At 39.7% G+C, this 23909-nt stretch overlaps 1 protein-coding gene across 3 annotated transcripts; it reads left to right on the top strand.

The window, feature by feature from the left end:
• The first annotated feature begins 754 nt into the window (after window positions 1-754).
• LOC138971142 (zinc finger CCCH domain-containing protein 11A-like) lies at window positions 755-23629 on the top strand. 3 transcript variants are annotated; one of them, XM_070343772.1, is made up of 22 exons: window positions 755-863; window positions 7318-7453; window positions 8409-8528; window positions 8775-8895; window positions 9280-9471; window positions 9988-10296; window positions 10703-10780; window positions 11169-11213; window positions 11729-11794; window positions 12256-12534; window positions 13153-13245; window positions 13604-13717; window positions 14878-14979; window positions 15476-15592; window positions 15982-16098; window positions 16395-16496; window positions 16946-17068; window positions 17674-17787; window positions 18229-18368; window positions 19104-19281; window positions 19798-20653; window positions 21493-23629. In XM_070343772.1, the coding sequence occupies exons 2-22, from the start codon at window positions 7400-7402 to the stop codon at window positions 21599-21601; spliced, it is 3429 nt and encodes a 1142-aa protein (XP_070199873.1). In that variant the 5' UTR covers window positions 755-863; window positions 7318-7399; the 3' UTR covers window positions 21602-23629. The 3 variants fall into 3 exon arrangements, with proteins under 3 accessions (XP_070199873.1, XP_070199872.1, XP_070199874.1); XM_070343771.1 differs by lacking the exon at window positions 755-863 and adding an exon at window positions 923-4616 and having other exon boundaries at window positions 5272-7453; XM_070343773.1 differs by lacking the exon at window positions 755-863 and adding an exon at window positions 924-4616 and having other exon boundaries at window positions 5272-7453; window positions 9283-9471.
• Window positions 23630-23909: the final 280 nt, after the last annotated feature.

Here is a 23909-nt window from a genome sequence, read left to right as displayed (position 1 = left end):
TCGGCACACGGGTATTTTGGTGGACATTTTTATCTATGCCTATACAATTTTGCCAGGAAAGACCCTTTTGTCGATCGTGGGATCTTTAACGTGCACACCCCAATGTAGTGTACACGAAGGGACCTCGGTTTTTCGTCTCATCCGTCGGAAAGACTAGCACTTGAACTCACCACCTAGGTTAGGAAAGGGGGGAGAAAATTGCTCTAGTAACGCCCTGACCCAGGGTCGAACTCGCAACCTCTCGCTTCCGAGCGCAAGTGCGTTACCACTCGGCCACCCAGTCCATTGCTACATTTTAGGATGAATTCGAAATTTCTAAGTTTAAATAAAACAATTTGGTTGGACAAATTTGGCCCCATGAATGTAAGGTACCCAAGGTCGCTCATCAGTACTATCGAAGAGTGTTTTTTTGTTCAGTGTGGAGTTTATACAAGATCAACGAGGCCGAGGGGCTAATGTGACCACGGCACGGGCCAATCTCAAATCGCCACACCGGATCCTGAGCCTTGGGGCTCGAGCACCGACTCGCCGGTGCTTGAGCCACCAGGCTCAGGTTCCGGCTCGCCGGACCTCCAGCCACGGCCAAATAAAAATGGCTGTTGTATTAACATTGTACTACTCATTAAAATATTATGCATTTAAAATGTCTGATGTAACGTTGACGAGCCCAATCTTGAGATTATTTAGTCATGTTGCTACATATTTGATTGCAGTGCGGAGCTATTTAAAATTTGCCGGATGTGACGTCGTTACTAAAATGGATTCCAGGAAGACGAGAAGCTGATCGACTGACCGAGAAAACCGTTCAATCTGTATTCCTCCATTTTAGAAATTTGACCACGTAAACTAGTATAGATAATACGGTGAGAAAACGATCTACTGAATTGTATGTATCATATTAGATTCTACATGTTTTTGATTATCACCACAAGAATTTCAATGAGAAAAATTGGGTCACTGAAGTCCCCGCTTCATTTTTGGAGATCCAGACGTTGGCGCAACGCAAAAAACGAAGAACTTGTTTGAATCAATAAATCAAATGAGACAGAGGAAAGTAGTCTAAACTGCTAAAGTAACTGATAATCAGCCTTGCGTACTAAGAAGATAAATAGGCAGGCGTATGACACATAGTTCAATTTTTATCAATTTATGTGAAGAAAAAAAAAATACTGATGTAGATCGTACAAATTCTGATTTCATTCAAATGTATGTTTCGTGTTAACTTATTAATAACTAAGTTGGCTTAGTGTAACAACTTTATTTTGTACTTGTACACATGAATATGAGTCAAAAGAATATTGGAACAACAAAACTTCAAAAGCATGAACTTCTAGAATCCTGCTAGTGCTAGAAGTGATTTTCAGTTGTTTGAATCTGTATAAAAAAAAAATCAAAACAGTTGGTGCCTGTATTGCACAATACTGATTCTGCGTGTGAATGGGTACCTGGCAGAAAACTGTAGACAAGCTAAGAGACTGCTCCATAGGTAGCCATAGGCCACACTTGTTGGTCAGCATGCCAAGTAACTATAAAATTTTAAAAGCATGGAAGTTGGAATACAGTATCTGCTACTGGGTGTACATGCACCCAGGATGATTTTCCCCCACCGTGTATCTGATTCAGTTCCACTTCCTATCACAAGTGTGGTCACGTAGTTGTTCACAGTTAACATGTTCACTGATTGTTGGTGAAGGTTTATCACTAGTGCTTAGCAGCATTAGGAAAACTCCGAAAAGGATGGTCTTGTGACTTGTCTCTTGTAAATATTCACTAAACAGATTCCAAAAGGATGGTAAGATGGATTTGGTTGTTGGTGCTTAGGTGTTTGAGGCAGCTGTTGTGCAGGAAGCAGAATCTGCTTAAAGAATTACGATGTGCTGTCAAATATATCTGATATGGCATGCATCTTCACCTAAAGTTACACTGACAGAGCAGCCAGCATATTATTTTGTTTAAATGGGCAACATGAGCGGTTGTCTAGAAAAAGCATATGTGCAAAGTAAGGGAGACCACAGGTCATAGTATCCACAGGCATAGTTCTATTCTCAGAAAAAAAATCCAGTTTGAGTTGAGTTACAAGAAGGTCAACAGACTTAGACAGTTACTAAGTGTTAATACTGTTATGCTCAGATTGAAGCTGTAAATTGCAAGCGTATTGAAAATGATAGTAAAATCACATCATCATTAATGAATAAATTATGTTTAAAAGTTGATATATATTTTAAATTGAGAAGGAGAAGCTGGAGTGCGGATTAGGTCGACGTTTTTTAATGATAGGCTAAAGAAGTTTGCTTCCAGTACATGGCAAACATTATCAAGGATTTTGGCTGGTACAGTAGAACCCCCTGTTTACGACTTTGGAAAAACCTTGAAAATTAGGTCGTAAAAAGGGGGGGTCTTAAAAGGGGGGTTTGAGTTTTTGGCCGGTCGGTCATGAATTTGGTTGCAGTGTATGTACTGTCATGTTTACACACAAACACACAGTTGCAGTATACTGTCATATCAAAACACACCCAAACACATTACAGCAGAACAACTTGAACTCAATTTCAAAGAAAATTTACTCATGGCGTAATGCTCGCTCCCCGCTGAGTGAAGCACATTTGACATTGTGGCACAACCAGTAAAATCCGAATGTCCTAACTCGATAGAAAGCATAACGACTTTTCTCCCAAATCATCTTTCCGCTCATATGAATGATTCGTCGGCTTGCATCGCTAAACTTGACCACGATCGTTGAGGTCTTCGTACAGGCTCCTCTCCTTGCGCACTTTCGCTTCGCTATCCTTCTCACCATCTAGATAACACCGAGTCATTATCCTTGACGACACACAGGATTTTCGTATTTCCGACTCCCAAGGAAGTCGCCGCGGATTGCCACTTCGCTCGATTAGCGATTACTTTATTTGCTCTCTACTCAAGAGTCGGCGCTTTTCTTTTTCTTTCGCGAATCTTTGTTTGTCAACAAGACAGTCGTCATTACAAGATAGCGTGCAGAAAAAAACCAGATGTATCAGGATCTCGCGCGAGATTTCGTTTTTATTTCTTCTCGCGATAGTTGGAGGAGCGAGAGCCGCCATTTTGTGTTTTCGTCTGCTCGAAATATGCGCAAAAGTCGTAATTTATCCCAAAAAGCTCGGTCGTAAGTTGCGTTTTGGGTCATTATCCTTCACGATACACAGGATTTGCGTCTTCCCGACTCCTAAGGAAATCGCCGCGGATTCTATCGTGCGCGAGATTTAGTTTTTTTTTCGTCTCGCGATAGTTCGAGGACCAAGAGCCGCCATGTATTGTTATTGTCTGCTCGACTACAAATGCGCGAAAGTCGTAATTCATCCCCAAAAGCTCGGTCGTAAGTCGCGTTTTGGGGTGAGTCGTTCACTGGGGGTTCATTATATAGTAGAATGCATCCATGGTCGCAAAATCGGTCGTAAGAAGGGGGTGGTCGTAAACAGGGGGGTCGCTAAGGGAGACTTCTACTGTAACTCTAAACTATTAATTTGTCAATTTGGTTTTAATTCTTCAAACTCAATAACTGTTAATGCAATTGCTCGGCACACTAGCATGTTGCTTACATAATTTATGTAAGTTTGAAGGGAAGAGTAAGAAGATAAACCATGTGTCAAACCCTCCTACATTAGTTCATTTTACGGCGGGGATGTAGCTCAGTCGGTAGCGCGCTGGATTTGTATCCAGTTGGCCGCTCTCAGCGTGAGTTCGTCCCCACGTTCGGCGAGAGATTTATTGCTCAGAGTCAACTTTGTGTGCAGACTCTCCTTGGTGTCCGAATACCCCCGTGTGTACACGCAAGCACAAGACCAAGTGCGCACGAAAAAGTTCCTGTAATCCATGTCAGAGTTCGGTGGGTTATAGAAACACGAAAATACCCAGCATGCTTCCTCCGAAAACGGCGTATGGCTGCCTAAATGGCGGAGTAAAAACACGAGTGTACGTGGGAGTTTCAGCCCACGAACGCAGAAGAAGAAGAAGTTCATTTTACTTGTATAGTTAGATTTCTGACTTATATTAGATGAAAAGTCAACAGTTCCTGTAATTATGTATTCTTTGTGTTAGTCTTTAACGGAGATAAACTTGGTAGGTTGTTTGATGTGTAGAATTGGTGTCACATAAAGAAGGAACTTCCTAAAATGTTACATGGTTGTTTAAAGATGTCCAACATTCTTTTGAGTAATTGGCCAAAAGACAATAAAATCGGTAAGTGTGCACAAATGAAAGAAACTGCAGAAATTAATATTGATAAAACCTATGCCCATTAATTTGATTAAAATAAAAATCTAATCAGTATAGGAGACATCTGGTTGAAATTATGAGAGTAAACAGACTACTGATTTTAAAAGTTTTTAGCATTTAGTTAAATTAAGGTTTGTAATCTCAAAATTAAAAAGCTGTTAATTGAGTTAGGGTTGGCAGAAAATAGTAAGTAAACAAACAAAAACGGAAAAAAAGGCCAGGAGAAGATGGTTTGAGTAAGTATTGCCAGAAAGATAAACAGGAAAGACAAGTTTACATAACTAGAAAAGTATACTGGAGGAAGCCAAGTCTACGGAAGGCAAGAGGACCTGCTTTGCCGATGACTGCAAGTATTTTTATCAGAGGTACTGTATCCTTTTCTTTTTTTCCACTATTACACGTTTGTCTATTATTTAATCATTAATGTATGCTGATTTTGTGAGCATGTGTTGTGATTCTGAAAGAAAGGACCTTTTGCAGTTGTACAGTATGTCAATTTGATCTTACAAAAGATGGTGGGAACTTTTGTAATATCAGTGATACTAATAGTAATACGTACAGTGGAACCCCCCTATGAAGACTTCCTTCTTTTAAAGAATGTGATTTTTCTGTTCTTAACCTCTGTAAATGTACCCCCATTTTAAGACTCCCTCCTTTTTAAGACCTGATTTTCTCAGATTTTTGGAGGTCTTAAAAGGGGGGTTCCACGGTAGTGTAACACATTAGAAGCAATACAGTTAACCAAGTTAATTGAAGCTTTATATTTTTGAAATGTGTTCCTTCCTATTCAGTTTGATCATTAGGGTGAGGTAAAAAAAAAAAAATTTTTAAAAGTAAGACTACAGTTTTCAGTTCTAGCTGTGTTTTTGTTGAATCTGAAAGCAACTTTCAGAAGCAAGTTTGGTTTAAAATTAGTATTTAATATATTTGGAGAGGTCAAGGTTCTCCTCATTACTGATAGATTTTTAAGTGTTGCCTTGTTTGAAATGTTACGATGCTGTGTAAATTCGACTGTTTCAGATTAGAGCAAGCCCAGAAAAGTATATATATAGGACAGAGGAGAAGTGCTGTGGTTCAACGCTAAGATGGACCCAGTTCCCTGCAGTCTACAGTACCAGAGCCCCTTGTTTTGCCCCAGCTGCCCTAACGCCTGTCCCAATTTCCCTACCCTCACTGTCCAAATCCTCTCCCCAATGTCACACCCCTCAGCCATGTGTCTACTTCATTCCACCCCGCTCACTACCCTCTCCCTCCATGATTTGCCATGGAGGTGATAAAACCCTGGATAAGGAATTGACTACTCCTCGTTTGGTCCGGGGAGGAATGAGAACAGACAGAAAGTGCCCTTGCCAGGCCATTTTCTCCACAGCAGAGTAGACATAGTAGTAGGAGAAAAACAAGAGCAAAAAAAGATGTTATCAATATCACATGTGGAAAAAAAAAGAGAAAAAAAAAAAGAAAAGAAACAAAAAAGGGAACGAAAAAAAGAAAAGGGAAAAATGTGAGACAGAAAGAAAGAAAACATGCAAAAAAGAGCACTACTAGTTATGAAAACAAACATGCAGTATAGCTCTTCAAATTGCATTTGACTTGGAGCGAGACGGACTGTTGTTGTCTTTAGTTTTGAATGCAAATGAACATTCGGCTGAAACTGCACAGCCACTGTTGCAACCACAATCTTGCCTATGGGGAGGACATGGTTAAAATTCAAGGACAACATAATTGTTATAGTAAAGGATAAGGTTGATCTGGCTCTGACAAAAAACAAAAAAAACCATAGGAGGAATGTAGACAGAAATGCATATCAACATAGTATATAATACAGTTACGATTCACATGTATTAATTAATGTAGTTATCAGTTTAGAGAATGCAAGTGCTGACATTTCATTCAAAGTTTTTCAGCATCAGTGACATGTTCATTTTTAAATGGATAAATGCAGTCATGTAAGATTTGATTTGTGTGATATGGCGCATGGCAGATTTGTTTGTCGTTCCAATATTGGTTACTTGATATTTATTACACTTACAGTGTGATTGTACTTCTAATGTGCCTGTGTGTTTGACGGGAAAGTGGCAGAAGGAGTCAAATCTGTATTTCTCAAAGTGTCTCCTGTTATAATGAATTATTTTACAATATGTGTATGTGTGACAGGAAAAAGTCCGATGAAAGACATTGTACATCTTAATATTGTTTCAAAACTTACCTGTTGTATATTGTTAATTTCTGTTTCTTTTTTTTATGTCCTGCATTTATATTTGTATTACAGGGTCAGGTTTTCTGCTATTGGTTTCTACAAATTATTAATGTGTTTTTTTATTTAAATGGACAACCTCTCTTTGTCATCTTTTTTAAATGACTGTTCAGTACCACAGTATGCATTTTTTTTAACTTGCAATTTCATTTTTAGTTCTTTGTATAGTATTTATATTGCAATATCCTTCAGCGTTTCGTTGTATCAATTTCATGCAGTGTTTTGTGTAAACAAGATTGTTATGTCAATCGGTTGTATTGAGCCGTATGATGTATAGTACACAGTGAATTCTTCTGATATGGATGAATGAATGAATGACGGACAGTACACAGTGGATTCTTCTGATATGGATGAATGAATGAATGACGGACAGTACACAGTGAATTCTTCTGATATGGATAAATGAATGACTGAGTAAATGGAATTTGGAAAGACTGTCCATCTTCATAACATCTGTTAGATAACAAAATCAGCAAGTGAGATCATATTGTTTTGTTTGACACAATATACATTTCAGTTGATACCTCTATGTGTTGACACCATAGGTGGCATTTCACAGGGTGTGTAGGTAGAGTTGTGAAACAGAGCCAGATCATAGTGTTATGCAATGGTACAGAGCTGTCGCACTTGTCTGTGAAAAGAAGCATAGGATTAGGAATGGGTAGCTTTGAGACAGAACTTTTGGATACTTACAAATGTCCTCCCTAAAGTGGCTGTGGCAAGTTGCATGTAAGTGGAACTTTGCTGGAGCGTATTGCAACCAACCACTCTTCGATCATCACCGTCATTGTGAAAGCTGAAATTCTTTGCAGTCGTCGCAAACATCGTCAAATACCAGGACAACAGGATTCGCCGTCATCACATACCAGGACTACAGGATTCACGGTCATCACCATGGCTACCATTGGAGATGATTGTTACTTCTACTACTATTCGTCATGTGCAAAGGTATTTCTTTTGCAATAGTACCATATTTTCCGGGTCATAAGGCGCGACTTTTTTCCTTGAGTTTGACCCCTGCGCCTTGTATAACGAAGTGCCTAATCCCTGTATGAAATACCAAAAAAATCAAAGAGACGGCCTGAGTACCAGTCAAACAACTTGTGATAATGCATGTTTCAGCTACTGGGTACTACCCTGGCCAAGTTTCCTCTCAAGACATCAAAGAGACCGCCCCATAGGTCACTGACCCCAGTGCAGGAAGTGTTTCCTCTCTCAAATATGACAGGGGAACCACCTCTCATAGCTAAAACTGGGTCATTGACCCCTGGGAAGAAGGTCAGTGTCTATAAACAAGGCAACCCAGCTATCACAATGGACCTGCCTTTGACACAGAGCACACATATTTCCACTCTGTATTCTTCCTTTGATGTGCGGCTTATTTTCATTCTTCGACTGTTTGTTACCGGTATACTTTTTCAATTTTGGTGCGCCCTATCGGCCCCCTGCGCCCAATGGGTGATTGTATTACAATTTTTTTTAAAAGAAGGGGGTGCGCTATAGCGCCTTGTAACCCGGAAAATACGGTAATAGAACTGTTAACAAATGTCCAGATATCTAGTTCCTTGGGGGACATGTTTTGTCAATCTCATTGTGTATTCTGCATTTTGTTTGTCTGAACTATGTTTTTGTTGTGTTATTTTTTTTCTAGCTAACTTTTTGCGCTGTGAATTCTGAAAGTGTAACTAGATTTTGGAGCTTTCATCATGTTTGTCCTTTCTCAATTTGATCCATATTTTGTGATGCTCACCTCCTTTCATTCTACAAGCTGTTTGAAAATGGTTTAGCTTGGTGTGGAAATTGGTCAGTGTACCAAACTTTTCTTCGTCATGGTAACGCTAACACTCTGTTGCCACTTTTACTTTTTAGTTTTACTATGTACTAATGTTCCAAATATTTTTAGGGAGCATTGTGTCCCTTCCGTCACGTCGAGGCCGCTCAGGGCAACGAAGTTACCTGTGCCAACTGGCAGGCTGGGATGTGCTACAGGCCTAACTGCAGGTTCCGACACATGGAAATACAGGTGAGTTGTGGCACTTGTACATTATTCATTTGCCACGTATGACTTCAAAGCTTTCAACTGTTCCCCATCCTCCCTCCCCCCAAAAGTCTGACTGGTGTGCCACTCACTGTGATTATTATTACTTCTAGTTGTATAACTTAGCTTTTGCTTGTGGTTGTTTGAGTAACGCTTCATAATTTGAACAAAGCGGAAAAGTTAGATTGCAGTAAATCATTATTTTGATAACAAGGGTTTCCCTGTTGACAGGTGGACCGCAGTCAGATACCATGTTTTTGGGAGAACCAGCCGACCGGCTGCGTCAAGCCACACTGCGTCTTTAAACACTTCAAACCTAAATCTGGTGCTCCGCCTACTCCAGCCACCACAGGTGAGAATAAGATTCGGATAATCTTCAGTGGAGATTGTGAGCCTTGTTATTTTCTGGCTTTGAAAAACCTGTTTCTGTGGTACTTTTTTTTTCTGACAGATTATGCAGAACAAAGTACCAGCTGCGTTTTCAAACTTGATTTGAGCACAGGACTGAATTTTAAAAAAGTTCAAATATTGCATGTTCTCTTTCCTATAGACAGTCCACATTTCACTTCAGATAATTTCTCAGCAAGGCAATGGTAAATGTACACAGGAAAATGCATGCATGCACACCCACAAGTACGAACGCGTGATTTTCACTTTCTAAGAAACTTGTCCTAATATCAACGTGTATCAGGAGTGTATCATCTCTCTGTTGGGTTTTTGTTCACTACCGTCCCAGCAGAATCCACACCAAACACAGTAGCAGCAGTTCCACCAGTGCCGCCTGCCAAGATCATGCAAAAGATTTCTCCAGCAGTGGCTTTGGAGGTGGAGGAGGCGTCTGGCATTTCTGCCGCGAATCCAGCGTCGTCGTCCTCCGGTCACTCCAGCCCTGTTGTGCAGCCCATCATCGTCAACCCTTTTGAAGAAGGTAGGTTTGTCGACAGAGCTTGAGTGAGTCAAATGACTGACTGCTTATTGTTCTGTTTTTTTGAAGAGGGGAGATTGAGTTTCAGAGACTGAAAGGTGTTTTTATTCCTCCAAAGCTGTGTTCCTCTGCAAAGCAAAGTTTAGGAGTGATTGATTGGCAAGTCACACAGATTAATAATAATAATAAGGGTATTTATATGGCGCAAATCCTACCATAGTTTCAACCAAGCGCCTTACAAAAAATCAACCGATCAGTAAACAAATTGATTGTGGCTAACTCACCACTGTGACCTGGCTATCAAGTTATTGCCTCATCAGCTGTGAAGCCACACATTTAGATGGGCTGGTTTGGTGGAGAATATAGACACCCAACCAAGCTCCAAAATGTCGGCTCTCTTTTCAGTTCCACATTTTTTTCAACCAAAAATCTTGTTCTGGAAGCAACCACTGCATTAAACTTGGTGTTTGTCTGTGATGACTCTGTCGAACATTAATAACTCATCCTGTTTTTGTGCAGACTCTGACATGGATAGTTCAGGAAACGCCAGCAACAGCTCACCTCTCAAAGCCAAGCGAAGCCCAATAAAGAAAAAGGCCCTGGAACCCAAAACAAAAACGGCAGAGCGGCTGGCTGTCAGGACATCACCCAAACAATCAAAACCAAAACCTGTTTCCAGACGTCTGGGTGATGGCAATGGTTCAAATGTTGCCAAGCGTCTGGGGCATAGTGGCCACTCAGATGTTACCAGACGTCTGGGGCACAGTAGCCGCCCAGATGTCGCCAACAAGAAACCGTCAGCTGTTAGCCTCAAGTCCAAAAAGAAAGGTAGGAGGAATTTGTAGGTGGTGTGTATTTAGTATTTATTCATTTGCTGATGGTTATTTGACTGTCCTTTTAATTCTGAATGTCCATATGATTCAGAGGCACTCATCGTTATCACCTTACGTAAGCCAAAGAAATAAACTGTTGAGAACGGTTGGAATCCATTGCTTGTTTTCAGGTTGTTTAGCAATTTTAGTCAAAAGACAACAAATGCCTCTTCTCTAACACACATATAAACACTCGCATTCTGAAATACAGCAATGTTTGTTGTATAACTTAGCTGAAATCATAAAAATGAAGGAGAGTTTTTTTATTTTATGTGATGTTTGTTATTTCTTCCATTAATACAAACATTCTGGTTTATGATAGTTGAATGATTAACCGAATCTCTTTTGCTGTGTTTCTCCAGATGATAGTGCAGTTGCCATTTTGAGCCTGGAAGAAATCCACAGGCAGAGAGCTCTTGAATCTATGCAGAGAACAAAAGGTACAACATTTTACTTATTATTTGTTTTATCTCAGCTAATGCATGTAAGGTATGACTAATAAAGAACCATTACACTTTTTCACAGAATCAGATCTGTTGAATCTGGCTTTTTTTTTTTAGGGGGGGGGGTCAAAGTTTTGGAAAGTAGCTCTGTCAAAATCTGGAATCTGCAAACAGCTTTTATTATGTTGACGTAACAGGAACAGTATTTTATTGACATTTTGTTTGTGTGTTTTAGCAGATTTTTCCTTTTGTGAAACATGTTCCTGAAGCTTCTCAACTAGATGTTTATGTTTTTGATAACCAGATTTTTTTGGCTTTTCTTTTATATTTGTGCAGATTGTTGCAGTTGCAATACATTTCTATTTCTTTGTCATTTTCTGTGCAGTTGCTCCAGTGTCCCCAGAGTCGGATGCTTCATCTGAACCTGAAGGTACTTGGATCATTTGCCATCGTCAACTTTTTATTTTTTCCATTTACTATTTTCCTCAATAAGTCTTTTTATGTGATTGAAAGACTTCATTCAACATCGGTATCTTGTGATAGACTCTGAAGTAGTGCAGTAAATTCATCACCAAAGTTTAGAGTTGCAAAAATTGACAATGAAGAGAAAATGGAGGGATTGTGAATTTGTTTGCTTTGGAGTCATGTTGGGCTGGGAATGATAGTAGTGAATTTCCAATAATTCATATCAAATTGTCTTTCCCTACTGTTTGAAATAGTAACAACGATGCAGCAGCATTATACCCTACACTGTTTTCCAACAGTACTTGTAGTATGTTGTACTTTGTCTCTTGCTTTTACTTCTGACTTGACCGGAAAATAAAAGTCCTAATAATGAGAGGTTGTGACGAGTTATTGATAGATCTGATTCATCTGTCTCTGACTGAGGTGAAGTTTGTAGGTATGTGGGTTGTTTTTATTAAAGCTTGTTCTGCACTGTCACAGATCCTGATTTTGATTGTCGGAGGGTTGTGGTCGACTCTGATGAAGAACCGAGCAGCCCAAAGCAAGGTAAAAATGTGTGTCAGCATGTTTGGCAGCGTCTGTCATGGACGCTTCCTTTTGTGCTTCGTATTGTGTTTGTTTGAATCTTGTCCCTCTGTGAGTGTTGTGTGACGGGCGCTGTGGTTGTGTGTTTTGCTGCTGTCTGGTTTAGAACTAAAAGTCTGTTTTGTCGACTTACAGTTGCAGGAGGTGCACAGTTTTCTATTTCGGGGGTAGGAAAATAGTTTTTACATTGTTTCATCTGATTCAACAGGTTATAACCCCATGCTGATGGTGGGGAGACTGACAATAAAAAAAGGAAAGTTTGTATCTCTGAAACAACAGTTTTGTTCCTATCCTGTTATGATTGACAAGCAGGTACAATCTAATAACAATGATTCATGAGAATAATAGAACAGCAGTAGCAGTAAACATTGTACCACGCATTTTTGAGAGTAAAGTTACATCGTGTGTCTCTTTGTTTTCAGCTCGGATCAGCATCCAGGATCGGCTGGGAGGAAAGATCTCGTCAAAGAAATCCCTGAAAACCAAGAAGAACCGAACGCCTGTGCGGGAGCGGGAGCAACTTGATGAACCCAAACCTGTCAAGGTCGCTATTAGGAAGAAGCCTGAACCTGTCAAGGTCGCCATCAGGAAGAAGCCTGAACCTGTCAAGGTCGCCATCAGGAAGAAGCCTGAACCTGTCAAGGTCACCGTCCGGAAGGAGGCTGAAGAAATTGAACCTGTTAAAATCACAATTAAACAAGGTTAGTATCAACGTCTTGACAGAACATCTGAAGCTAGTTCTCAGGTTTGCCTGTGGTACCAGGACATTTGAAACCTATACATACTGAACCTGTCAACAAATTTCAGTTGAGCAAGGTTAGACTTTTTCCACAGTGTACACAATCTAGAGTCTCCCCGTTCTGTGGTTTTTCTGCAGAAAAAATACAAAATTAGAAATAGTGAACCTCTGAGAATCACAGAAAAACAAAACATCTGCCTCTTTGATTTTTGTGCCTGGAAAAATTAAAATCGTGTCTGAGGTTTGGTGCCATCATACACTGTCAAAAGCATTATTGACAAGTGGTCTGGTTTAAATTACATTATTTTGAGAATAAAATTTTTTACCTTTCTGAAATGTACAGTAATTTACTTGGAAACAAAATCTTGATGTGAAAGTGGAATAAGAAATTACAACTTAAGATTACATTTGATTTTGACTTGAGTAAATGTAAGTTATAACAAGATGGTGATATAAAAACAAAAACTGCGGAGACATTTCATTTTAGATGAAGTAAAGGTGAGGCATTTATGATGTTTCATATATGAGTGTAGACAAAATACATTGCTGGTGGTTTGATGTATAACTTTTACTTTTTCAGAACCAAAGCGACTGAAAAAGAAACTGAAAATGGCTGATCGCATCGACCATTCTGCCCTTGAAAAGAAGAGGAGAAAAATTACCCTTGTTGATGGTAAGAATTTTAAGGTTTTTGCATTTTCATTTCTTTTAGTGTGTTTATTTCAAAAGGAAATCAGTTGTGATACACTGGGGCTTGTTGCATTAGAATTTATTTTGTTTATCATTACCTCCACACACCCCCCCCCCCCCCCCCCCAAAACAAAACAAAAACAAAACTGGAAGAAGCAGATAATACAAGGTAGTCAGTCGGACTGCAGCTTTCATAGATAAAGCACTGCCCACAAAAACAGTCTCAGTCTGTCTTCTGTATTGTAAGCAATCATTCTGATCTATTCATGTCATTCCCCTACCCGGCTCCTACCCCCTTCTTTTGAAAGACAGGAAGGTACTAACTTGAATTCCTTCTCCAGAGGAACCTGCAGCCAAGAAGAGGACAAAGGTCAGAGGTCACACATCGGAGCAAGAGTCGCTACGACGATGGAAGGCTGTGAGGCGAGAGCTGGAAGATGAGGAGGAAGAAGAAGGTGAACTATATTTTAATTCAAAGACAACATTCCATTGTTCTTATTAACACAAGATTTTGTTACTGTTAAATTTTTTTGTAGAACAACCATACACACAGCTGTTTAACTTTTCTTGATTTGAAGGTGTGGTTTTTTTTTCTCAAATTTTCCATCATTCCTGCGGTGTGAAAACATGTAGCGTGGTAGCAAACTCCAGCTAGTTTCTGTAAGTGTTGTTTCTAAAAAATATAAAAAACTACTATTGATGTGCATTTTGATGAGGCGACTAGCAAATATCTTTTGGTTGTTACATTTGCCTTTTTGACTCACATGCGTAGCAAAAGTGAGTCTATGTACTCACCCGAGTCGTCCGTCCGTCCGTCCGGACGTCCGTCCGTCCGTCCGTCCGGACGTCCGTCCGGAAAACTTTAACGTTGGATATTTCTTGGACACTATTCAGTCTATCAGTACCAAATTTGGCAAGATGGTGTATGATGACAAGGCCCCCAAAAACATACATAGCATCTTGACCTTGCTTCAAGGTCAAGGTCGCAGGGGCCATAAATGTTGCCTAAAAAACAGCTATTTTTCACATTTTTCCCATTTTCTCTGAAGTTTTTGAGATTGAATACCTCACCTATATATGATATATAGGGCAAAGTAAGCCCCATCTTTTGATACCAGTTTGGTTTACCTTGCTTCAAGGTCAAGGTCACAGGAGCTCTTCAAAGTTGGATTGTATACATATTTTGAAGTGACCTTGACCCTGAACTATTGAAGATAACTGTTTCAAACTTAAAAATTATGTGAGGCACATGTTATGCTTTCATCATGAGACACATTTGGTCACATATGATCAAGGTCAAGGTCACTTTGACCCTTATGAAATGTGACCAAAATAAGGTAGTGAACCACTAAAAGTGACCATATCTCATGGTAGAAAGAGCCAATAAGCACCATTGTACTTCCTATGTCTTGAATTAACAGCTTTGTGTTGCATGACCTTGGATGACCTTGGGTCAAGGTCACATGTATTTTGGTAGGAAAAATGTGTAAAGCATGTGAGTCGTATGGGCTTTGCCCTTCTTGTTTTCTGTGTTTTGACTCACCTGAATAGCAATATTTGCCATTATACCCGTACACATGGAACAGAAAATAATTCACTTGTAATTGGTGTGCAGAGGAGGCAGCAGTTAAGGTGTCAAAAGTCAAGGGCCTCAGTCTGGATGCCATACGGCGACGAAAGGCCAGGAAAGTGCAACAGAGTTCTGAAGATGAAGAATGTAAGTAATGCTTCTTGGATTTTATGGACGTCATATTTAAGATTTATCTAACTATTTTGTAGACAGGCAGGTGTGGAATATCTTTCGGATAAATCAGAACAACATCTGGCCATCTGCTGAAGTGACTCATTAGAATCAGAATCGCAGGTTCCTGAAAAGTGGACGCTGTAATGTGTACATATGTGTGTAGATTCAAGCTTAACTCGTGACGAAAAACTGCATGGTCATCCTAGTTAATCAGCAACCTCTACATGCTCACTAATCAGAGTAGAGAATGTTCTGTGTTCACGAAAATGCGTGGTTTCTGTTGCCACCGGTGGCCTTCCTTGAGATTATTATCTCAGGTCCACACTGTGGTTCCCCCCCCCCCCCCCCACATTTTTTTTTCTGCCTGATTTTCTATCTGTTTCAATTTTTTCATAATCCCTTCTGTCTCACTTGCATTTGTGCCTATGATGTGCCAAAAATGTTCTAATTTTCTGGTTTCTGTTTCTAGTTTCAGATGACTTCCCTGAGTCTCCTCCTGAGGTCATCCTTAGCCCAAAAATCTTGTCCCTGGAAGAAATCAAAAGACGCAAGATATTAAAGGAACTGAAGGAATTGGACAGGGATTGTAAGTTTACAGACATGTTCCTTACACACAGAGAGTGTGTGTGTGCCTGTGGCATGGGATGGGGGCTCAAGGTTGTGTGTGAGAAAGAGAGAGTGGCATTTCCTTCTGCAGTCACGTGTTCAGTGTGAGAAGCTTAGAGTGCAACTGTATTAGAGGAAAGGCTTCAGCTGAAAGCATGTTGGCTGCCTAGTATGTAGACGCTAAAGACGTGTATGCCGGATAAGGTTGGGTTTTTTTTTTTCAGACTTATACCAGTTTGTCATGTTCCTTGTTCAGTATATCAAGATCAGCTGTGAAAATGTTGCATCATGTGTAGTATTAATTTATTTATGCCTTGAACACACATGGTATTTTTTTTAATCTCGTCAGCTGTGTTTTGACTGATTCAGATGACACCCCAGAGTCCTTGCCGGAAGTCCTTCCGAGCCCTAAGATCTTGTCACTGGGAGAAATTAAAAGACGCAAAACTCTCAAGGAACAGCAGCAAAGACTGGAGGACAGCGATGGTAAGTGGAGAGCAAAGAGTTTTCTGTGAATTTGTCAAATTTGTGTTTGGTAACCAATTGGAATGGACGAGTAACATTCTTCTTACATTTGTCTCACAAATTCTGTTTAGCATATTCAAATTTACAAAATATGTACACATGCGCACACACAGAAACTTGCACAAACAAAGCTAAGAATGCATACTCGCACACACACACACACACACACACACACACACACACACCAGAACATAACAATCACCATACCTCAGTGAGTAAAGATAAAGCCATAGTGTTAATTGCCTAATCTGTTTCAGGGTCACAAGAAGACGAGCCTGCAGCAGCAGTGTTATCCCTGGCAGACATCCGGCGTCGCAAGCAAGAGAAGGCGCGCCAAGCACAGCCTGTGGAGGACATCAGTAAGTGGTTAATGAGTTGAATCAAATGACTGGGATATAATACGCACAATGACATGCAAGAATGTTGATTGCAAGTGATGCTAACAGGTGATAATGTTGTTGAAAGTGCTGATAATCGATTCTGATGATGGTGAATAAATAATAGAAAGAGAGTAAGAAGATTTGTAAAAAATCTGTATGATTTTTCTCAATCATCTTGAAATAAATTTCAGATAGTTCGAGTTAGTTGCTTCAGGCAAAATTTGCAGGACTTGGACAGTGATTCTCTGCCTCAGGTGACCTGGTGTATTGTTTCACAACTCATCAGAGGTTGAATGTGTGTTCATCTGTTTCTAATGTTACTTTAAAAAATAATTGTAAAGAATAAAATCAGACAAATAGAAAAAAAAATTACAGGCTTTATTACCTTCTGTTCACTTGTGACAAAACCTACTCTGATTCTGCAACAGGCATTTTCACGGAGAGAGTAGTGGAAACGAAGAGAGCGGGTGAATCCTCAATTCTGTCCCTGGAGGAGATTCGAAGGCGCAAACAGAAACGTGCACAGGACACACAAAAAGACACAGGAGCGGGTGAGTTTCTCAAAGGGGTTGGAGAGAAAATAACTCCACCCTTGATGATGTTTGGGTCAGGTTCATGATTCTGTGAGATTTCATCATCAATGCAGTCTTTGAGTTGGCAGTACATGATGTGTGTGTATGCCTGTCTCATGATACATTTTAAGGCTTCAAACGCTCAGACAGGTACATTCCAAAAAAAGCTCATGCATCCATAGTATAACATCGATAAGTTTGAAGATTGTATCCCTTTCACTAGTTTCAGCAGGAGATATTCTGGAGATGTTTTTGCTGTTGTTTTGGTTTTTACTCGCCTGAGTAATCCTGAAGTCTTAGTAATGAGTAGTGTTGGTTCCTCATCAAATTTCAAGGTCACAGATGGGTCATGCTTGGGCAAAGAAATGGAAAAAAATACTTATTTCAAGGTCGCAGATAGCTATTAAGTGGGGTCAAATTCTGGTCAATAATTAGGAAATCTTCATTATCTTGAGCTTTATGGAGAGCAGCAAATAAATTGTTTCTGATTTAATTTACACACGACAAAGGTCAGTTATATGAGCTTTTTGCTTGTCTTGTGAACATTGGCAGCGTTTTGAAATAGTTTGCTGTGTGTTCTGTAGATGAGCCCAAGTCTGCTGGAGTCAAAGCACTGAAACAGAGAGATAAGGCCAGAGCACCCAAACGTCCCAAGGTGGAACAACAGATTTATGTGCCGCCAGCCAGGAAGAATGCAGGTGAAGAAGATGGTTGAGAAATTGTTCATGAAAATGTTTTATTCTTTTTGCTTCTCTGTGCATTGCAAGCAGAAGCCCTGCGTCTTCTTCAAGTGTGCTTTCTGTATTTGCAAATATTCTACAGAACCAGGAGGGAGAGCGTGTGTTTATCATTGAGTATTGTGCACAGAGCTACAGCTTGAATTATTTTTAGGGAATTCTAGTGGAGATTGTCATTGTAACCTTGTGTCTGTGTATACTTTTGCCTTACCGGAGGTAGAGTGCTGTAACCTTGTGTCTGTGTATACTTTTGCCTTACCGGAGGTAGAGTGTGTGATGCAAGTGTATTTGAGAGAGGGACAAAGAGAGAGAGAGAGCGAGAGAGTAAAGAAGTTTATATTTAAAATGGATAAACTTATCATCAGAGTGCATAACACTCATCAAATATGTTTTTTGTTTCAGTGAAGCCAGTGATAGCATCACCGCCAAAGGAGATTCCTACCGTCAAAGCCAGAATCACAAAAGAAATCCCTTCAGTCAAAGCAAGACTTGCAGAAAAGGTGGAACCTAACTCTCCAAGCAAGGCCAAAGAAAATGAAAAGGTAAGTCTTGATAATGATAAGGGGGAAAAAAAATAGTCTGTTTACAGTAACATAGGCAAAAAAATAGGGTTGGTAGGTTGGGATGGGTTTTTTTTTCTTCTTTTTTTTCCCCAAAACCATATTTTTAAGTTACTTTGCCAAAAAACAGACTTTTTTTTCTTTATTTTTCCCCCCCTAAATGCCAAAAAAAAAGTCTAGGGTCGCGTGAAAAAATAGGGTCGGTCGGGATACCGTAAACAGACTTTTTTTTGGGGGGGGGGGGGGGGCCTAAGGGTATTTATAGGGCGCAAATCCCAAAATAGTTCTAAGCGCCTTACAATCAATCTTATATATAATAATCTTAATAACAGCAACCATACACACAAGCTCCTTGCAATCAATCTTAAATATAATAATCTTAATAACAGCTTGCTAAAAATGAAATATGTTCTGGCTCAGTTATGTAAAATTTAAAAAAAAATTAGAGCTGTGATTTGATGTTTATTTTGTTATCAAATTTGTCAAATTGGTTCTTCATATAGAACATTTTAGTTGAAACTTCTATGCAGGCTTCAGTCTACAACATGTGTATTAATACATGTAATATATTCAGTCGTTGTGAAGTATTTGAGTTGCAAGTAAAACCATCTTGCTGGGAAATAATGAACATTTTATGTTCTGATACACAATAATTACAAGTGAAGCTGTTGCTTTCTGATCAATTCTTTAAACTGTTGATTATGTTTTTACTTGTAGAGCGGCCCTGTTCATGTGAAAACCTTTAGTGAGATCATGGCCGAGAAGCGACTAAAACGACAGCAGGAAAAAGAGCACCAGAACAAAGGTCAAGGTCAGAAGGAAGATGGAGGAAGCCAGGAGAGTACAACAAAGAACTTCCGCTTTCAGCCCGTTCTTTTTGGTGGTGATGGAGCAGGTGAAGTTATCTTTTTATGTTAAAATATGTGTGTTTTTCCTTGATTAAGTTTGAGCACTGAGCACAAAAATAGCTATGAATGCAAAGTTGTAGATATAGCTACTACCTCGGATAAGTATGTATGTGCTTATGACCTAAAGTTACTTATTCCTGAAAGCCATGATATTTCCCTTTTCAACTTTTTTCTTAGTATCTGTCAGTAAGGCGTTTATTTCTACTCTGGGGGTTTGTACAGTTTCATTTGACCGAAATGGCCGAGTCCAGGCCAGAGTGGCATGCACATGGACCAAACACCTAACTTGTAGAGATAATTATTTTGTTAATATGATGCTAAGCTTTGGGTTGTAAGTAACTGCTTCATTATCACACAGTATGTAAGAGACAAAACTTTTCATGGATACAAATAGTAAGTATACACATCCACACTGTAAAAACAAAAATCTCTCCAATTTTCAAAACTTTAAGGTCTTATTTTTGTGAAGTCGGGTCTAATTTTTTTGTTTTGTGTGTTTACAGCAAAACAAGGCAGCTCCAGCCCAGTTAGACCCAGACCCATGAAGGTCTTCTCTGACGATGACGGCAGCAGCAGTCCCAAACCTACCATGTTCAGTCGCCTTGATAACCAGACATCAGAGTCCTCGTCAAAATCCTCCCTGATAAGCAGTCCGTCTTTGAATACATTGACGGCCAAGAACACACAGGCAGCGTTTTCACAGTCAGTATTGAAAAAGTCTGGTAGTTCTAGTCAAGTGGCTGGACTGGCAAAGAAACCAGACATTGCTGTTGTGAGTGCTTCAGAGAAGAGGTTGGGTGCAGATAGTGCTATCTCTTGGTCTGCTGTGAGAAGATTAGGCTTGCAGACAAAGTTGCCAGAGAAGACAGTCACTGTGACACCCCAGGCTTCTGTGGCGCCATCTTCTTCACTACAATCCCTGCAGGCAAAGACAACAACAGTGAACAAAACACAGACAGTTCTTCCTGTGCGGAAAAACATTGTCACACCCGTTTCTTCAGTTCAGAGAAATACCCCCACCTCAGTTCCTACAGCAGTAGGTCGACCGCTTTCATCTACATATGTTTCTTCACCTCAGGCTCAACTTGCAACAGTAAACACAAATTCTAATCCCAATCATGCCCCCACCCCTAAACCCATGGCTGTTACAACCCCATCAGTCCAGCGGCCTTCTACAGTTCTACAACACACTGTCATCCCTCCAGTGGTCCCAAGGGCAAATGTAACAACGCCTTTTAGGGGATTGGACCAAACAGACACTGCTGTGATGACGCCTGTTGCCCCGCCCCCTGTAGTACGCCAGACCAGCTCTGATGGCAAGTCTGCAGCTGCTTTGAACAGAAGGTCGTCTGTTCAGAGGTAAGTGTCAGTTTTGTGTTTCTGGTTTTGGTGGAAAAGGGTAGTGACTGATGACTGGGCGATGAAGACATACATGTGGTAATTTAGTTAGACTCTTTGCAATAGAGAGGTAAACTTAGAAAGGGAACAACTTAGAAAGGGAACAACATTGAAATGGTTCCAAATAGCCAAGTAGGTTGAAGTAACATGAAAAACCAAGAACAGACCAACCTGTGCAAGAGAGCGGGGGTGGGGGGTTGTCTGTCCATCCATCCATCTCTCTTGTCAGTCTGTATCTTCCTGTCTGTGTGTTCCTCTATTTGTGTAAGCTTGTTTTGTGTGCCCATTCACCAACAAGTTTTTTTTTTGACGGGCGCCGTGGCCTAGTGGATAAGACATCAGCCTCCTAATCGGAAGGTTGTGAGTTCAAGCCGCGGCCGCCTGGTGGGTTAAGGGTGGAGATTTTTTCGATCTCCCAGGTCAACTAATGTGCTTCTGCCTTATCCCCTTTCGTGTGTACACGCAAGCACAAAACCAAGTGCGCACGAAAAAGATCCTGTAATTCACATCAAAGTTCGGTGGGTTATACTTATAGAAATACGAAAATACCCAGCATGCTTCCCCCGTCATACACGTAAAAGCCGTGGGAGTTTCAGCCCCTTGAACGAACAAACCTACAAGTTTCGCCTACAAGTACATATTCTACGTTTTAACCTAGATGAAATCTTACAAGTTGGTGACTGCAAAAAAAAAAACCACCACTAAATAAAGTGTTAAAAGTAGTGATTTCTTTCATCAGGTTTTGTTCTCGTACTAAGTTAAGCAAAATCAAGTATATGTACTGGCTTTGTTCATTGCAGATCTACCTCAAGACTGATCTCGGATGCAGGCGACGATCTGCTTCTCTCTGATGATGTCAGCCTGGACGACGATGACCTTCTCAAGGACATTGACAGCCTGCTGGACTGAACTCTTGTGAACACAAGACTCTTTGAGGAGCAGAAAAACTGACATTCGCTTTTCACGTTTCTGTTTGGGATCCATTGTGAAGAAGTGTTGGATGCCAAAACAAACGTAACGGGGTTCCATTTGTTGATGAAAGTTTATTGTTGCGTTGCCTTTAATGAGAATAGAATTTGAAGTGGTATCGTCTGATAATTCAGGAAGAAAGCTATCTGCATCACATTTTAAGAAATTATAATGAACTAAGAAGCAACAACAGCATTGAGTGGAATGACAAGTTTGGTCACTCATGATTAACAAGTTGAAAGATCTACACCTTTCTTACTGTTTTCTTTAAATGCACCAAGTTTCAAGGCGCTAACGTTTTTGTGGGCAAGGATGTAAACTTTGTTATGTTGAACTTGAAGGCCGAGTGGTGCTGTGTAATTAGTATGAAGGTTATGACATCTGTCCTATCCTTTTATTTGTTTTTATTGTGAAGTCCATGCTGCGCCTGAAACAAGTCTTTCTATGGTGAGATAGCTTGTGGTAAAAAAAAAAATCCTTAAAATGATTGCAAAAAGAAAGCATATATTCCATGTGCTCAAATATGAATTTCATTTTTTGTGCATGTGCGATGGTTCTTCTTGTTCTCTCATGTTGACTTCTTACAACTGAATATACTTGTGCATGTGGAATTTTGAATATGAAAAATCCCTGTATAATTTTGCACAGAATTTTCTTATGTTTTTGCTTTGGGTCTGATGATAAATGTTGTTTTACGCCCTCATGGTTAAACCATTAGGAGCATGTTCCCGCCAACGAATGGGTCTGTAGGGGAGAGTGCTTAAAGTCTGTGCTCTGATCATTCCAGAGAAAAAGAAATTGTGACAAAATGTGAGCAGTTTATTGAAACAGGGAAACAACATACGGGAAGAAGAGGCAAACATTTTCCAAAAAGAAAACAGATTCTCACACCTGCTTGAACATTTCTTGTATGTATTTGTAGCACTTTTTGATTCTGTGTTTAGTGGCCAGAAGTACAACTGCTTGAACAATAAATAAGCATATAGATAAAGAAAGAAACAAATAAAGTGAGTGAGATAGGGAGAAAGTTGGAAAGACGGAAGAAAAAAATTAAGACGCATGAAAGAAAAAAAATCAAAGAAAGAAAAACAAAGAAGGAAAGAGAGATGGAAATAAGATTATCAAATCCAACCAGCCAGCCACCCAACCGACACGCATCTGTATTTCAACAATTCTGAGTCCTGACCAGTCAGTATTCTCTATAGCATCAGCATGCTATTGTCATTTCCACACTTGAGACTGATAAAACTTCAAAATGTTTCATCAGTATTTCAGTTTTTGTAATTTCTCATGTTTGAGATATTAACGTTAATTTGACTTTATTTATTTCTTTTTTGAGGATATAATTGCATGTGTTTCTATTGTTGACTGCCATCTGAGTTTTTTTCTTCATATGTGCAAGGAGAAAACAGGACCAATATTGTTACGTGGCCTTCCTCTTGTTTGAAATCCGTTTAGTTTGCAGTATCTTCCAAAGATTTTGTTTTCTGCAATAAGTCTTTTTCCTTTAAATCTTGTCTGTTTTTGTGTAATCATGAAAGACAGCAATTGCGAAGTATTTTTGGACTACAGTTTGGATTTAGATGAAGGAATTTTATTCTGTTTGAGGGAGAGGTATCAAAAGTTGAAGTTGAAAGTTTTCAGGCATTTTTCCATTGATTTTACAAATGTACTGCCCTCTTCATTTGCTGGAGCTGTTTTTTGGTTGGTTGTCCATCAGTATAGATCTCACCATTTTTAACAAGTCGAGCAGGAAAGAAAAGAGTGAGAGAGAGAGAGAGAACCAAAAATGGATGTAAATAGTATGTCAGAAGTACAAAGCTTCAAGGATTTGAAATCTTTGAAAATTGTGCCAATTTCCTGTACAGTGCTTTGTAAAACGTTACGCATGTGCACATTTTCTGAAGTATACGCTTCACTGTCAATACATGTATGTGCGTTTTATGAATAAAAACAATTGTCAATACCTGACTGAGTGCTGGTGTATTGTAAAGTTGAGTGAAACAAATTAAGTGACTTAAATATGAACACATGTAGTTCATGTCGGCATATTTGCGAGATTAAGTCCATACTACTGTGCTTTGAATCAAAGCGTCATCCAAGTTTTCCTCATTCAGAGACGGTAGCAGCACATCTATGTATACAATGCTAACAAAAAGCTCCCACAAATCAAGAAGGTGGGAGCAGTTGCTTAGAACTGTACCCACCTATATAAGCTTCCTATTGATTGATTGATTGAAAACAGGAA

This window comes from Littorina saxatilis, linkage group LG7 (genome assembly GCF_037325665.1).
Source record: "Littorina saxatilis isolate snail1 linkage group LG7, US_GU_Lsax_2.0, whole genome shotgun sequence".
In the NCBI taxonomy this organism is placed as follows: Eukaryota; Metazoa; Mollusca; class Gastropoda; order Littorinimorpha; family Littorinidae; genus Littorina; species Littorina saxatilis.
Note: the sequence above shows the minus strand (reverse complement) of the source record. Positions and strands in the feature narration are given on the sequence as shown.